The 17811-nt window shown below is 40.4% G+C and overlaps 1 protein-coding gene across 1 annotated transcript in view; it reads left to right on the plus strand.

Moving 5' to 3' along the window:
* LOC129705833 (kielin/chordin-like protein) overlaps window positions 1-12755 on the plus strand; it is a 213594-nt gene extending 200839 nt beyond the window's left edge. Inside the window, exons 40-44 of the mRNA XM_055649667.1 lie at window positions 1622-1769; window positions 2825-2990; window positions 5150-5330; window positions 6137-6262; window positions 10925-12755. Of these exons, the coding sequence (XP_055505642.1) occupies window positions 1622-1769; window positions 2825-2990; window positions 5150-5330; window positions 6137-6262; window positions 10925-11013 (710 nt within the window). The 3' untranslated portion in view covers window positions 11014-12755. The remainder of the gene's footprint in view (window positions 1-1621; window positions 1770-2824; window positions 2991-5149; window positions 5331-6136; window positions 6263-10924) is intronic.
* The last annotated feature ends 5056 nt before the right edge of the window (window positions 12756-17811 follow it).

The following is a 17811-nucleotide window of genomic DNA, read 5'->3' on the forward strand; positions in this document are numbered from 1 at the left end:
GCTTTCCCAATCACAGGAATCACAGACTGATCTTCTCCGAAGAAAGGTCCTGACCCGAAACATCATCTGTCCATTTCCCTCCACAGATCCTGTCTGACCCACTAAGTTCCTCCAGCATTTTATTTTTGCTCAAGATTCCAGCATCTGCATTCTCTTGTGTCCCCAGAAATCCCATTGTGTCCCCAGAAGTCCTCCTCAAAGGCATTTCTGATTAATTTGTTAAGGGAATCACCAGCTGTGCTGATTTTGGTTTCAAAATGTAATTTGCACTTTTACGGTGAACAAACAGAATAAATTTACGTGGCATCTCTTTCACTGGGTAGATCATTGTTCATGACTTAAGGTTTAGGAAGTTATTTCAGCTATTTTGCAATCAATTTTGCAAATTACTATCAAGTACTTCCTAGCAAATTAATTAATTGCCATTCACGTGCTCTACACTATTGCAACCAGACAGTAATACTGAAACAGGGTGCAAATGAATTGCAGGCGGTTTTCATGATCAGCAAACCACCCAGAATTTCAAAATCTATTTTTTTAAGTTGCACTTACTTTAAGGGATCCAGTCTTACAATGGCATCCATCACCAGGTACAATAATATTGAACACTCTATTTAACATTCTGGTTGCACTTTTGCTACTTAAACATATTTATAAAGGGTTCAAGTTTGCATGGGCGAGAGATGACATGCCTAGACAAAGGAAATAAATGAAGTCCAAATAAATCTCTTTAATACTCAGCCAAAATGGATTTTGATATTGAAGGGATGAGAATCAAAGGATTTTAAAATCTTGCAGCGCAGGAGGCTTTTATAGTTCTCCTACCTGTGATCGCTCTGTAAAAGAGCTGTCGTGTATTTTCCCAATTACCAACATTCGCATATTATTCCCAAAATTTATTCATTCACAGACCCCTGCCTCTTGCCTTTTAAAAGCTCCCACGTAATCTGATTCTGTCCTCATTTAAAAAAAAAAACATTCTACATCTTAAGAAAAAGTTGTTTGAAAAATGTCTTTCCAAATTCCCTCCAGTTCTTTTACCAACCATTTTAGATCTGTAACCTCAATTTAGTGATCCCAAAGAGAGCAATCTAAATTAACATACTTGATCCAATGATGCTCCAATTATAATGTATAATTGGAGCATCTTGTTGCAAAATAAGTAAGAATATTCCATTGACATAATTTACATCAGTGGCTTTTTGGTGGCAGTAATAAATTTGCCAATGTCAAATCCCACATAAGGTCAGTCTTGAAACTAAAAAAAAAACTCATTATCATTAACATTTTCATTAAAACTCCTCTCAGATTTCTGTACTCCAAAGAGAACGCCAAATTCTCTAATCTCTCCCTTGTATTACCCTGGTGAATCATCTCTGTGCCCTCTTCAGGACTTTTCTAAAGTCTTTGCAAACAATCATCCCCAATACCAGAAATTGCCACTTGTTTCAACATGCAGCATGGCTGTACAAGAAGTGTTCCATGCTTTTGGAAAGACCTGTGAAGTTGTTCACAATTGTGCATTGTCTGAATGTTGCACAGAGAATGCAAGTTAATAGTAATTTCCAGTTAAATATGTACAAGGTAAATGGTCTAAATTGCTGGGTTTTTTTCCCAACAGGACTTTATGTAATTTTGCAGCTGCCATCAGGCCTTAGCATCACTTGGGATGGGAACAATTTTGTAGAACTTAATGCCCATCAATCGTTGCAGTCAAAATTGTGTGGACTGTGTGGCAACTATAATGGAAACAAGTCAGATGATTTTGCGTAAGTGTTAAATATGCATCTGTGCATCTCAGAAAGAGTGAATCTGGCACCATTGGAATGTCTGGAGGGCAGTTTTGAACAAATGTGTTTGTTGACGATCCCACAGGTTTGGTGGAATACTCATTCTTGCTTCTTGAACAAAACTGGAATAGTATAAAAATGACTGCCTCCTGGTCTATTTCTGATGGATGAAATCTTGGACCCTAGACTCTTGGATGAATTGATTCTTGTTGTCAACTGACTAGATCATATTCTCATCTCAGTTTTCGGTTTCATTGATCATTGCTTTGAGTTATGAGAAATGTAGGTTGGCTATAAATGTCTAATTTGCACAGTAGATAGTAGCTTCAGCATTTGTCTGCCTATTCAACTAGAAATTGTTCCTGCTTTCATGCAGGAACAAGTCCACTTTCCATCTGTTGAGGCCATTTCCCATAGGCCACCTGAGTAAGGGAACTATAAATCTATGGTCTAGATGGAGGGCACTCATTTGGTGTATAAGATTGTACTAATATTTTACCATTTCCAATTGTCAATTTTATCCCCATATATAGGGAGCACCACCCAATGACTATCATTTTGAATTAGGCCTTACATTTTCTTGCAACTCCAGCCTGGCAAATCCGTTCCCACAACCGACTTTCGTGGCCGACTTTGTGGGTCAGTATCTTGGCCCCTGAATGGGCAAAGTGGACCATTATGGTACCGATGGTCTCCTCTCGGAGGCTGTGACCTCTATTGGTCTGACAAAACGGGATAAGCCAGAAAGGATCTGGAACCAAGGGAGTCGAAAAATTGGGGGTGGACCTGTACTTGGCGCCAATTATATTGTATCTGATCTAGTGTATATTGTTGTAAAATTAGTTTTAAAAAACGACTCCATTGCCATAACAATGAATGTTTCACGCCTGGTGTTCTCTGTAGCCAGACCTATTGTGTTTATCTTGCAATTTCTGTTTCCATTATACATGGTCAGCATTGGTGTTCCTTGATTGAACATCCACAAATTCACGCTGTAATAGGGTCATTAATAGTGGATTGCTTCACTCTGATAGGCTACCAGGTGGTGAAGTGGTTTCGTCGCCAATTGAGTTTGGAAATGGTTGGCTCATCAAACAGAAGAATGATAGTTTGTGCACTACCAAAAGTACTGAAGATCCTTGCAATGGAACTGGGCGTCATTACCACCATTCAGCAAACAACACTTGCAGCATTATCATGGTAATCACTACTAAGTTAATTTCTCCTGCAATTTAACACCAGGCATTTTGCTTTGGGTCAAACTTATTTGTACAATTATAGCAATTTATTAATACACATTTATTTGTACAACCCTATTTTATTATAGTCGGAGTCATACATCAGGGAAACTGTCCCTTTTGCCAACTCCTCCAAGCAGACCTGTTTTATAACTGAGCTATTCCCATTTGCCTGTATTGGCCCATACTCCTCCAAATGCCTATCCATGTACCTGTCTAAATTTATTTTAAAAGTTGCCTTTTACACCAGCTTTCTATGGCAACTATTTTGGTATATCCACCACACTCCCTCCTTTTTACATTTTCCCTTTTCACCTTAAATCCATGCTTTTTAGTTGTAGACTCCTTATCTAGGAAAAAGACCATTATCAATATCCTTCATGATTTTATATATGTCTACAAGGTCATCGTTCAATCTCCCGCGCTCCAGGGAAACAAGTCCCAGCCTCTCCTGTTAAGTCAAGCCCTCCAGTTCCGGTAACATTCTTGTGAATCATTTCTGCACTCTTTCCAGATAAACAACATCCTTTTTATAGCTGGGCAAACAGAACTCCTAGTGTGGTCTCGCCAACAACTTGAATGCTCGTAACATGATATCGCAACTCGTCTTCAGTTCCTTATGTCCCAACTCCTGTGTTTAATGGTTGAACCAATGAAGGCAAGCTTGCCAAATGTGGACTTCGCCTGTGTCAAATTTTGGCCCATTTTCCATTTTCTTATTTTCTCCAGTGGATTGAGGATGGCAAACGTGATTCCATGAATGAAGAATGCAAGGAGAGAGAAAACTACTGAGTGTTACTGAAGTCAGTAGTAGGGAAAATGCTGGAATCTGTGATCAAATATGTAATGACACAAGATGTTAAAAATAATTCACTAACTTCTGTTTCCCATGACATTGAACCAATTGAAAATGCCAGCTCTCCGAGCATTCCTATTGCTTCTATTATCCCAGTTATCTTCTCAGTACCTTAATTTCTCACATATTCACCAACTCCCCCTGATTCTCGTGCCCCTCACCTGCACCAGGGGAATTTTACAGCGGCGGATTAACCTATCAGCAGTATATGAAATGTGAGAGGAAACTGGGGAAAACTCTCAAGGTCGCAAGGAGAATGTGAAGACTCCACGCAAACAGCCACTGAGGTCAGTGTGAACACAGGTAGCTGGAGCTGTGAAGAAGCCACGAACTGCTGTGCCATTGTTGATCATTCATCTTGTGCACCTTCTCAATCTGTATATAAGTAAGAATACAAGGAGCAGAAGCAGGAATAGGTCATCTGGCTCCTCAAGCCTGCTCAGCCTTTCAACGTGATCGTAGCCCAGGACCACTTTCATGCTCTATCCCCATGTCCCTTGACTCATCGAATATCCAAAAGCCCATCAACATCAGACTGTATACAATCCACTATTAATCGTTTCAGTGAGGTGCTGTCTAAAATAATAGCATGTGTTTCTTTTCTGTTACCTCACTTCTAAATCATTTTTACTACTGGAATTGCCATTTTTTGTTTATTCTGCCATCCATCTTTTACCTTCATATCTTGTTCTATTTTGCATTTGCTGCCTAACTCTAAGTACCTTCTGGGGCATTGCAGTTGGATGGTTATTCTGTATTTCAATGCATATTGTTAGCTTAATGCCCCAGTTTATCTCTTAAACAAGTGGGACCCTTTCTAACTTGGAAGGTTAGCTTTCTTTGGTATTTTTATATTCAGCAAATTAAACAAGCACATGATAAATATACTGAGAATCTTTGCATGTCAAAACTAAGATCTTGGCCTTCTTCACCACATTTCTTGATGGAAAGTGGAGACAGTGGTAATTAAATGTTGTCCAGCATTCACAATATGTCAAGCTCAATCTTGGGTCAGTACATGTGTTTTGCAATAGGCTTGTGTAAGACTTGCTCTGGTTTAAATTCTATCCTGTGATATTTATGTCATAATCCAGTGTACAGTGTAAAAGGAACTTTACTCTCATTGGACGCAAGATAGGATGATTTTGTGGATCTTGACTGAATGTTCCAATTCACAACATTTGACTTCCCATAAAAGGATCAGCTTGTGACTCTACTTGTGCCTCTTGTTTAAACAACTTCAGCTGTGCCTGTATTCTTTCCAGGGTCCCTCATTTGAACCAGCACATGGCAGCATTGACCCACAGCCTTATTACAGGGCTTGTCTGGAAGACTCGTGCGCCTGTGTAGAACAGACAGGCTGCCTCTGCAGCATACTGTCAGCCTATGCTTTTCGAGCCTTGAGGCTTGGAATCATCTTAACCTGGAGGAACAAAACGCTATGTGGTAAGTATTTACTGGGCTTCATGGTGCCCCTGTTTGAAAGGGATCATCTGAAGGTGATTTTTTTTGAGAGGTGATGCAAGTGGTGGGAAATTACATATTCAGCATTACATATACCATCGTAAAAGCAGTAGAATACCTACGGTACTTCGCAAGAACTGAAAGTCAAATTTGATCAAACTATGTAAGGAAATATTAGGACAAGCAAAAGCTGCCAAGGTGCAGCTAAAGGAGCAGGGAGGTGAGGACATTTACAGAGATAATTCCATACTTTGAAACCTAGTTTACTGAAAATAAAGTTGCCAATTACTCCTACTTACTTTGTCTCTCTTTTCTCTTAAGCCAAGTTAGTAGAAAGAGTCACACCAGCCATAATGGAACTGAGAATCAGAATGAGCAGAGTATATGTTCCTATAATCCAAAAGTTACTGAGATTTTCAAAATATTTAATTACCCAGTAATCAAATGTTTGTTCTGTCTTCATGCAAATGGTAAGTATGGCCAGGACATTGGTATCATGACAGCTAAGCTTGGGGACAGGAATCACTGTTTTCTTTAGTTCTGTGAGCACCAATTTTTAATATGCCAACTGAATTCATTCTGCTAACCCAGCAGGGACCTCTGGGTCAGATTGCTTAGTACAACCAATGAGTGGTGCATTTACCGGACCAGTGGAGGTCTGCAATTATATGACATTAGTAACATTATTTGCATGTGGTGTCTTTACCTGCGTTAAATTTTACATCAGGAACTCTTGTTTCCAAAAGTCTCGTTAAAACCTTCTCTTGATTCTGTGTTGTCATTCTCAGGTGTAACTTGCAATGGTGGGTCAAGTTACAGTGAGTGCAGCTGCCAGCAAACCTGTGCAACACACCTGTGGTCGGACATTCGATGTTCCACAAGCTCCTGTGTACCCGGTTGCCAGTGCTCTGCAGGTAACACAAATGAAACATTTATGATAAATCCCTATGTCCTATGTCTATCTCTGCTCAACATAAATCGAGGTTTTATCTATTTTCAACCAAGATCAAGAAATGAATGGCAACACTCTTTCTAAAAATTTGGTTCTCAAACACTGTGGAACCTGGTTATTGAAGAAATTATCACAACAGGTCAAGTAAAGAAGGTGTAATACGCTTGCATTTATTGGAAGTCAGGAAGTCATGTTGCAACTTCATTGGACTTTGATCTGGCCGCATTTAAGTATTGTGTGCGGTTCTGGTGACACCGTTGCAGGAAGGATGTGGAGGCTTTGGAGAGGGTGCAGAAAGGCTTACCAGAATGCTGTCTGGATGAGAGGGTGTTAGCTATAAACTGAGATTAGACACATTTGGATTGTTTTCTAGGAAGTATCAGAGGTTTACGGGAGACCTGATAGAAGTATATAAAACTATGAGAGGCATAGATAGGGCAGACTGTCAGACCATTTTTTACAGGTGGAATTGTTAAAGACTAGAGGGCATAGCTTTAAGGGTTAGAGGGGCAAAAGTTAAAGCAGATGTCATAGAGTTATACAGCATGGAAACATGCCATTCAACCCAACTTGCACAAGAAGCTCCATCTACACTGGTCCCATTTGTTATAGTACCTGCCTCTTCTGGCAGTTCATTCCATATACCCACCACCCTTGTATGAAAAGAATGTCTCTCTGGTTCCTATTAAATCTTTGCCTCTCACCATAAGCCTATGGTTTGTGATTTCCCAACTCTAGGTTAAAAATCTCTGTACATTCACCCTATCTATCCCCCGCATTATTTTATACAGTTCTTGAGATCACCCCTCGGCCTCCTGCACTCCAGGATTAAAATCCTAGCCTGCCCAACCTCGCCCTATAGCTCAGGCACTGAAGTCCTTGCAACATCCTCATTAATCTGCTCTGCATTCTTTCAACCTTAACAACATCCTTTCTATAGCAGGTTAACCAAAACTAAACACAATGCTCCAAATGTGGCCTCGCCAACATCTTGTACAACTGTAGTTAACATCAAAGGTAGACACAAAATGCTGGAGCAATTCAGTGGGACAGGCAGCATCCCAGGAGAGAAGGAATGGGTGACGTTTTGGATCCAGACCCTTCTACAGTTCTTCCCTACACATTCTGTAACTTAACATCCTTGCTTTTATACTCATGGAACAAGTTTTATTACATAGTGAATGGTGGCTGCTTGGAATGTGCTGCTGGGGTTGGTGGAGCAGGCATACATGATAGTGGCATGTAAGAGGCTTTTAAATAGGCACATAGATTGGAGGGATTAGGATCACTTGGAGGCAGAGGAGATTCAAGTGAGTTTATTGTCATGTGTCCCTGTATAGGACAATGAAATTCTTGCTTTGCTTAAGCACACTGAAAATAGTAGGCATTTACTACAAAACAGATAAATGTGTCCATATTAGCTTAACCTGGCATCATGTTCGGCCTGGATATTGTAAGCCTAAGGGCCTGTCATGTGTTCTTAGTAACTCAAGGTAAAAGCCAGAATAGTATAGGAGAACCCAAATTCTGTCCACTGTCCCAGATTTTTTTGGTGGGTTTACTTTGAATCTCAAAACAAGTCTTAGTTCAGCATGAACTGTTTTGAGAGCAACAAAGCAGGTTAAGGAGTAATTGTTCTTCCCTTCCCTTCAGCTGTTGAATGGGACACTCCCAGTGTGCTTTCTATTTGAACAGGCCTAAACCTGTCTGCATTTCTATGTTTATGAACTGAACAGCTGTGATTGGGTACACACCAAAAGGAAACGTCAATATTTAAAGCCACTGTGCTCTATTATAGAACTGATTTTTTTCACAATTGCCCCAAATCTCTGACCAACTACTTGTATTTATTTTATGGTGTGATATCCTAAGCTACACCAAATATTTATAAGGCATAATCAACACTGGCACAGTGGAAATATTAGGATGGCTAATTAAAAACCAGATACATTTTGAGGATAGTCATCAATGTGGGGGTAGAGTTATGGGTTATTTATGAGGCTGGGCAACTAAAACACAACCACTCGTGGTTGAAAAAAAATGGAGAGGAGATTTGCAAAAGGCTGTGGTCAAAGAAACATGGGGATCAAGTTTAAAAAGGAAGTTTGATGGAAATATAATTGTCACTCACAATGATGCATGTCCCTTCAACAGAACTTGAGTAAATCTTCTGTAACTCTCAGGAAAATCTGTTGGAGTCTTCTTTTAGATGTCTATGCCAATATAAACAGTAATACATTTTTATAGGTAGTGAATTGCTGTGGGGCTTTGGGGAGGAGAATAAAAATGACATATAATTGTTGAAGTTCTTGTTTTTAATTATAAATAAATGCTCCTTCATTATGTCTGTATTGTATTGAAAATATTTGAGCATTCTATTTTGCAAAAGTTCTCAACATACTCTGTCGGATTCTGTCCATCGCCACAGTAGCTGATGTGGGACCTGGGGAATGTTGCCGGTGGATTATATGCAGGAAAACCTTCTGTTTCGGTTCCATGGGCATTGTTGCTGGGTTGTTTTCAGACTTTGAAATAATCAACCATTAGCTGTGAAATTGTTGTCTTTTATATTTGAAGAGTAATGGAATGTTATGAAAGTGAAACAAATAAATTAACAAACAAATAAACAAAGAAATCCGTGGGCTTCAAAAATGTTGTGTAATTGAATATTTGACATTTCCACTGTCAATGGTAGACTAGGCCATTCATTTGTAATTTCCCTGGAATTAATGTTCAAATGTTTCAGGATGTTCATCCAAAAAAGTTTGTTTTGCTTGTTCAGCTTGTTTTTCATCCCCTGAAATTTTGGATTATCCCATTTCAATACCATATGTACGATTATTGGGGCATACCTTTACCCTTTCCCAAACCTGTAACTATTTGTGAAGCAAGTATCATATCAACTTACTTTCTGTCCCATTATTCCTCCTATCACCACAGCTGCACCTTCAAAATCACATCTAGAATTTTGTAACAAGCCCCCAAAGGAATCATTTTGTCCATGTGATGGCCAATGGGCATTCTTAAATCTAGAGAGCTATGTAAGACTTTAACTAATTCAACTCCCATTCCACATCCATTCATTTCAATTTTTAAAAATTGAAGTCACCCAACACCTAAATAGTTATTTGACTTAATCCACAGCTTTACTCATTATAGTTGTCCTGTGGGACCAAATACGATTTCTCACGTTGAAATTATATTCTATTTTCCCTAAACCTGCCCAGTTTTATTTCAAAATAAATATTTATCACTATCTTCTATCATATTCTTATCTCCTAGTAGTAAAGGCAGTTTTTAATAGGCACATTTAAGGAATAATAGAGAATTATTCTCTTTCCTACTACATGCCTGACCATCAGTGGTCATTATTATAGCTACTCCCAGGATACTTTCTTGCTACTGGATCATTGCTTCTGATTTGTTACTCAACACTGTTCAAAGCGAAAGATGTATGGGAACTTTGGATTTATACATTATTAAGAGTACAAAAGTGATGGTTATACTGAACAAAAAGTAACTGTTAACTGTCAAACTGGAATGTCATTTACAGTTTTCAGTACTGCAAGCTAGGAAATATGTCAATTCATTGAAGAGGATATGAAGGGATGTAACTGGAACAATGCCAGGGGTAGGATCCATGAATTACATATAGATAGCCTCTATTATTTGAGCAGGTGATTTAACAGGCATTCAAAATTATCATAATATTCATATTTTTCAGCAGGGTTTGCCTCAGTTATTCCAATTGCCCCTGCAGATGCTCCGACTCAAATCAGCTAACTTTGGGAAATGGACTTTGATTTTTTTTTCCTAATTTCATGACTTGAGAGCTCGCTGACTTAACCAGTTTCTGCTGTCGTTTGTTATTTTTTAAATTCCATTTTCTTCTGGTTTCCTTTTAAAATATTCTACACAAATTATATTGTCGGGTCAGGAAATGAAAGGTGTTCTTTCGTATGGGTGGCTCCATCACTCTTCCTCGCTATGTGTTCATCTTCAACACTCAAGGTCAGAACTGGAAAATTATTTTGATTGATCATGGCAGAAATTATCGTATGTTCTGAACAATGTCATGAACCTGGGTTGAGATATGATATGCTTAGCTGCTGATAAAAGTGTATGTGTTATTTACTAATCAAAAAATGCCTCAATATTGTGGATTTAACGATACAGCGCGGAAACAGGCCCTTTGACCCACCGAATGCACGCCGACCAATGATCACCCTGTACACTAACACTATTCTACACACTCGGGACAATTTTACCAAAGCCAATTAACCTACAAACCTGTATGTCTTTTGAGTGTGGGAGTAATATGGAGCACCCGGAGGAAACCCATGTGGTCACAGGGAGTATGTACAAATTCTGTAGAGAGCACCCATAGTTAGGATCGAACCTGAGCCTCTGGCTCTGTAGGGCAGCAACTCTAATACTGTGTCCCTGTGCCACCAATGTAGAGAAAATCCCTTCATTTAAAATGTGAATTATAGGTAAATGTTTTTTGTTCTTTGCTGCTTTTATCTATGAATGATCAAGCAAATAGATTTCAGTTTGTATCATGCTGGTCCCCAGCCAGTCGCCAAATCAGTCAGAAACTCATTAATTTCCCTCTGTTTTGCAGGTCTCCTCATGCATCAATCAAATTGTTTGCCACCTTCACTCTGTCCACTGGAATCACTCCACCCACCCAACTCCGATCCAGGTTTCTGATGTCACAGCGATGTGTTCAAATAACCACCGTTACATTTACTGCAAATTCTATGGTTTCATGATGAGAAGTGCTGGTGAGCCCTCACTGAATGGATATGAACTCCGCAACTGGTCTGAGACTGGAGGACATACACTGGAGTCTGAGTGTCAACTTCAAGGCCTGCGGCATTGTGAAGTATTTTATGTTAGATACCAAAACTGTGAACTACTGATCAATAGATTAATGAACAATATTTTATTTATTATGATGGTACAACTCCCATATTATTACCTCATTAGAATCAAAAACTACTTTTGTACAGTATTGTATTATTACTCTTTACAGCAGTCTTTTTTTGGAATGTAATATTTGAATAATAATGGATTTTGTGCATGAAATAAGGGATTGGAGTGGCATTAATATACTGTTATTAATAATTTTATAACTCTTTGATATCCTTTAATGCCTCACCTGAATTTTTCTTAATTTTTTTTTGATCAAGGTGTAACACCATTGTATATGTTTTTGTAAAAAATATATTTTTTCATTATTTTCAGTTGACTTTTTTTTCAAGTGTAAGTGCCTTCTTTAAAAGATATGGAATTACTTCAATGAATTAGTGTGGTCAGATATTGATGTGTTCATAGACTCTATCTCACTTGGTTAGCTTCATTTCATTAATGCTCTATAGCAATCAAGCTTATCTACAACATCTTAATTCAATTCAGCCATTCATTTCTTTTTGCCATTCTGACACCTATTGCATTGTTGCTGCGACTTCATCCACTGTCCACCCTTGTCTTGTTCTTCTCGGTCAGGGCACAAAGTGAAGACACAAGGAATGCAAATACTGGTTTACAAAAAAGGTCACAGTGTTCAGCAGGTAATGCAGCATCTCTGGAGAACATGGAAATGTGACGTTTCAGGCCGGGACTCTTCCGACCTAAAATATAACCTATCGATGTTCTTCAGGGTACAAAGTAAATTGCTTACTGAGGATTCTGCAGTAACTCTCTTTTATGGAAGAAAAGGAGTCAGAATGGAGATAAATATAACCTTACAGTGATACCAGCACACTGGAAAATAAAGACAGAGCTTCTCCTGACTATATTTCCTTGAGAATTAGCTGCAGGCTCAAAAAGAAGAGGATCACAGCTTCTAAATTGTAAATATCTTTGTGTAATACCAAAGCCTAGCTAAATCATGAACAAAATACCACCTCCAACGGGATCCCCCCCGCTGGCCACATCTTCCCATCTCCTCTCCTTTCGGCTTTCCGTAGAGACCGCTCCCTCCATAACTCCTTGGTCAATTCGTCCCTTCCCACCCAAACCACCTCCTCCCCTGGTACTTTCCCTTGCAACCGCAGGAAATGCTACACTTGTTGCTTTACCTCGCCCTTCGACTCCAACCAAGGACCCAAGCAGTCTTTCCAGGTGAGGCAGAGGTTCACCTGCACCTCCTCCAACCTCATCTATTGCATCCACTGCTCTAGGTGTCAACAGCTCGACATTGTTGAGACCAAGCGCAGGCTTGGCGATCGCTTCGCCCAACAGCTCCTCACACTTTAAAAAAAAAATTCAAAATAGACATTATTCGAGAAATAAATATATGCAATGCATGATCCTTACAAAACTCCATCCGACATTCTCGGAGGCTATACGTACATACAATACAGTTTCGCCAAATCACAATTTTACCCCACACCCTTGCCACTCATGTGGCCCACTGGTGTGGAATCCCTTCCCTTATTTTGAGGGGCGTCTCCACCACACCCTGCCCCCCTCCCCCATGTCCAGCAGCGGAAGGAGCCTAGACTGTGGTCCGCACAGTTCGCATTAACCAATCTGATCTCCCGGTGGCTCAGCACTTCAACTCCCCCTCCCATTCCAAATCCAATCTTTCTGTCCTGGGCCTCCTTCAGGGCCAGAGTGAGTCCCACCGCAAATTGGAGGAGCAGCACCTCATATTTCGCTTGGGTAGTTTACACCTCAGTGGTATGAACATTGACTTCTCCAATTTCAGATAGTCCTTGCTTTCTCCCCGTTTCCCGTCCCCTTCCCAGCTCTCCCACATCCTACTGTCTCCACCTATTCTTTTCTGCTTCCCACCCCCCACCCCCACATCAGTCTGAAGAAGGGTCTTGACCCGAAACGCCACCTATTCCTTCGTACCATAGATGCTGCATCACCTGCTGAGTTCCTCCAGCATTTTTGTCTACCTTCAATTTTTCCAACATCTGCAGTTCTTTCTGAAACAATATATCTGTGGTTCTTTAGAGGTTCTACAATGAGGAGTATCGTGGAATACTCCTCATTTCTATCCTGGAATGAACACTACCATTTAACATTACTACCATCATTGAAGTCCGTATTCTGCACCAACTCATACAGTTCTGCTTAAAGCAACTCAGAGCGACGTCTAATCCTTGCCAAGGATAATGTCCATGAGCAGAGCCTTTTTACCACAAGGATTATTTTAACTGAAAATGTTAATAACTTGTTTAACTAATACTTCTCAAAATATGTTCACGAGCTGGAATTTCTTCAGGAAAATTTGTATTTTTACCTAATTAGTTACTCCATATATTACCAATGGATTTCATGTATATTGATACAGTAATTAATTTATTTAAATTAGTTTAGAGCAAACCATGACATGCTGTGAAGGAAACCTGATCTCTTCGGCAGTATCTCATGAACACGAATGACCTGCTTCCTTTCTCATTAGGTTGGTACTGATGTGAGTGCTGAGGTAAATGTGGGAACTGGAGACTCTACATGGCCCTCACTTAACTTTTTTTCCCTGTTGCCAGCCGTGCAACCTCGGCAGGTTTTTAAGCTGCCAAATGACAGTTTAGGTGGTCATTTAAGACGGCTTGCATGACATGTGCGATAATGTGCTCGGACGAAGTGCGTAGTTACCAGTCGGAATTATGGTCAATGAAGCACTCACATATTATTTCTGCTTCAAATAAAGTCGCAAACTAAACATATTCACCAATCATGACATGATATATACCACAATGATATGCAGCAAAATTATAATACAGTATCTCAACTCTTTTTACACATTGCAATTAATGTAATTTCTATTATCTCTTTCCACTTCCAAACAAAAATCTAGTTTGATTATTTAGCGTATGATCAACCTCGGTGAGATCAAGCGTAGGCTTGGCGATCGCTTCGCACAACACCTCCGCTTGGTTCGCAATAACCAACCTGATCTCCCGGTGGCTCAGCACTTCAATGCCTCCTCCCATTCCGAATTTCTGTCCTAGGTCTCCTCCATGGCCAGAGCGAGGCCCACCGCAAATTGGAGGAACAGCACGTCATATTTTGCTTGGGTAGTTTACACCCCAGCGGTATGAACATTGGCTTCTCCAATTTCAGGTAGTCCTTGCTTTCTCCCTCCTTCCCCTCCCATTCCCAGCTCTCCCACAGCCTCCGCCTCTTCCTTTTTCCTGCCCCTCATCCCTCCCGAAATCGGTCTGAAGAAGGGTATCGACCCGAAATATGGCCTATTCCTTCGCTCCATAGATGCTGCCTCACCCGCTGATTTTCTCCAGCTTTGTCTACCAATAGGATCCCACCACTGGCCACATCTTCCCATCTCCTCCCCTGTTGGCTTTCTGCATGTTTGTGCATGTTTTCCAGGGCCATGCCTCGAACCTTGATTGTTGGAGGGCAGAAAGATACGGTACGAGCATGTTGATAGACATTGTTGGTCTTGCAGATGTGGCATATGAAACCCTCGTGTTTCAGTGAACAAGTCGGCAATGGCTTGGTGCTAGGAAACTGAGAGCACACAATTGCACGAGTTTCATGCATATTGCAGCTTGACCTCAGGAGTTCAGTGACCTTGATTCTGGACTAGAGTCACCATCAATTGAATAGTATTCCATTTGCTCTGATGATTATCTTCACTCTTTCTGGAAATTGTTGAGATAATGTGCAGCATTGCAGTCAGAAAGGTTGAGAAAGGTGCTGGGCTAATTATGCAGCTTTGTTTGACACTGGGCTTTGTTGGGAGTGGGTCCATGCAGAATCATTTGTTGGGAACATGGTTAGATTACCTATATTGCCACCACATAAATGAGCCATCCAATTTCTAAATCTTCTCCATTGTAAGACAACCTCCAGCGTGTCAATCGCACATTTCTGTTTTCATAATATTTCTTCATATTCAGTTCCAACTTCTCTAATTGTTTATATCAACTCATTTTACCACGGTGTGTGCAAGTGCTAACCTCTGCTTTTCACAATGCTTCTGCTGAATTCAAGTTTGTGATTTGAGATTTAATTTTGTATTTCTATTAATATGCTACCTTAATGGCCAATGTTTAGGAATTGACTCGGGTGAGGCTTCTTCGAACTAGAATGTCATTGTTTCAGATCAGCTCTGATAAACCTACAAACTTTACGTTTTTGCCTATAGAAGCATGTCCTGGGCCTTTCCATCTACAGGAAAGCTGAATCAATATCAACAATGAGCATGCTGAAGCCCTATGAGATACTTCCCTTTATTCCAGCCACTTTGATTTAAAAGGCAGGACATAGGAGTGAATCTTCAGCTGAGCTCTGTTTAGGATTGCTGGAAAATGAGCCTGTAGCTGTGATGCAACTTTGTTCTCAGCAGAATGTTGGCCCAGGACATGAGCACTTCTGTTGAGATTCTCCTGCAGATAAGTCCAAAGTGGGGCTATTCTCGAGCATAGGCTGTGGCCCAATCTTCCACTCAGCAAGCAATGGTCCAAGGACATTGGATCTACACTGGTGGACTCCTGTGGCTCTTATCTGGGAAATATGCACAATGAGCCTGGGGCTGTGACTACTTTAGCCCTAATCCAGACTCCAGGTTAATTTTAAACTCTCCTCCCCACTCTCACAAGCACCTGTCTGTCCTCAAACTTCTCCATTGCTATGGAGAAACCAAATGTAAATCCAAAGATCAACATCTCATATTCTGCTTCAATAGTTTATGGCCCAATGGTATGAACATTAAGTCAAGTCAAGTCACTTTTAGTTCTATAGCACATTTAAAAAACAACTCTCGTTGGCCAAAGTGCTTATATTGGTGGAGGTACTAACGTTATACAACATTGGTTCATAGATTAAGTACATAATTTTCTAATCTCAGTTAATCTCATGATTTTCTAATCTCAGTTAATCTCATGATTTTCTAATCTCAGTTAACCCACACCTCTACGTTCTACCTATTCTTTTGTCTTCTGGGTTAAATCTAGTCCAAACAAAATTAAATCTAGTCTAGTCATGGAGTAATACAGCTATGAAACAGGCCCTTGAGTCCACCTGGTCCATACCGATCAAGTTGCTAGTCACTTTGGCCTCCATTTTGCCCATGGCTCTCTAAACCTTTCCTAACCACATATCTCTCCGAATGCCCTCCCATTAAAATGTGGAGGAGAAATCCGTCACCAGGAATTGGTAAGTGGAGCTTTCGGTGTGAAGTAATTGTTACCAAAAAATATTTTAAATTGATTTTAAGCGAAAATGTGCATCTGCGAGTTTGATTGAAGTTTTTAACTTTAAAATATGTTTTCAATAATTTTTAGCAGTCTTACTTTTACAATTTGCAGGGTCAAAGACCTTCGTTAACAAGTATAATTGGTAGGGAATAGGGAAAGATACAGAGTGCAGAACATGATTTCAGCATGGGTGGCACCGTCAGTGATGGCAGCCTCGCCTACAGCCTGTCTGTATTTTCGTCTTTTTGTTATTTTTAGTGAGTTTTAAAAAGAATGTGTTAATGTTCTCTGGTTTGTTTTATGCGGGGGTATGGGAGGGGGTCGGAGGAAACTTTTTTTCAATCTCTTACCTTGCCGGAGATGCAATTATTTTTCCAGATCATATCTCCAGTCGCTCTGCGGCCTAACATCATGGAGCTGGCGGCCTTGCTCAAGACTGACTTTGAGCCCCAACTCAGGGCCGTGGACTTACCATCGGAGCCTTTGATCCCTTGCCTGGGATCGAAGGGCCAAATGGCCTCCTACTGCACCTATTTTCTATGCTTCACCTATTTTCTATAATGCTCCAACCGCGGCCTGCAGATCTCAATATCGAGGAGCTTGCAGTCTCGGGTAGAGACTGATGTCGGGAAGCTCCAATCTGCAGGAGGTTCGACCAGTCCCGACTCGGGAGTCCGATCGCCTGGCACAGTGAGCTGAGATCCCCCCGATGCGGTAGCTTGATCGCCCCGATGTAGAGGGCTCTACCGCTGGGTTCGTGAGCCAAGATAGCCCCGACAACGGAAGGTTTGAGTGCCCCGACCGCGGGAGAATGAAGAAGGGAAGAAGATTTAACTTTTTTTGCCTTCCATCATAGTGAGGAATGGGGGTGGGAGTTGCTGTGGTGGATGTTCATGTTAAAAATGTATTTGGGTGTCTTGTTCTTTATTGGTATGACTGTGTGGCAATCTGAATTTCACTGTACCTTAATTGGTACATGTAACAATAAACTCACCTTGAAACCTTGAAACACCTATTCCAGAGACAAAGTTAAATGTCCACAATGGATATAGAGGTGAATTGGTCAGTACGGTAGTCTATGGGAGGACTGTTCAGAGCCTGATAATAGAGGACAAAAGCTGTTCCTGAGTAACATCTGAATTAAACTCTTCAAAATTACTTCTCAAATATATATAATTTCTAACACCGATAAGAATAAAAAAGGAAGATGCATCCACAAACGACCCCTGCTTTATGGCCTTGCGATTATAAAATCTTGTTCTTTTACAATTCACAAATCACCATTCAAAAATTTGTGGTAAGGACTAAAATCCATTCTCAGAATTTATGT

This window comes from Leucoraja erinacea, chromosome 18, assembly GCF_028641065.1.
Source record: "Leucoraja erinacea ecotype New England chromosome 18, Leri_hhj_1, whole genome shotgun sequence".
Lineage (NCBI taxonomy): Eukaryota > Metazoa > Chordata > Chondrichthyes > Rajiformes > Rajidae > Leucoraja > Leucoraja erinaceus.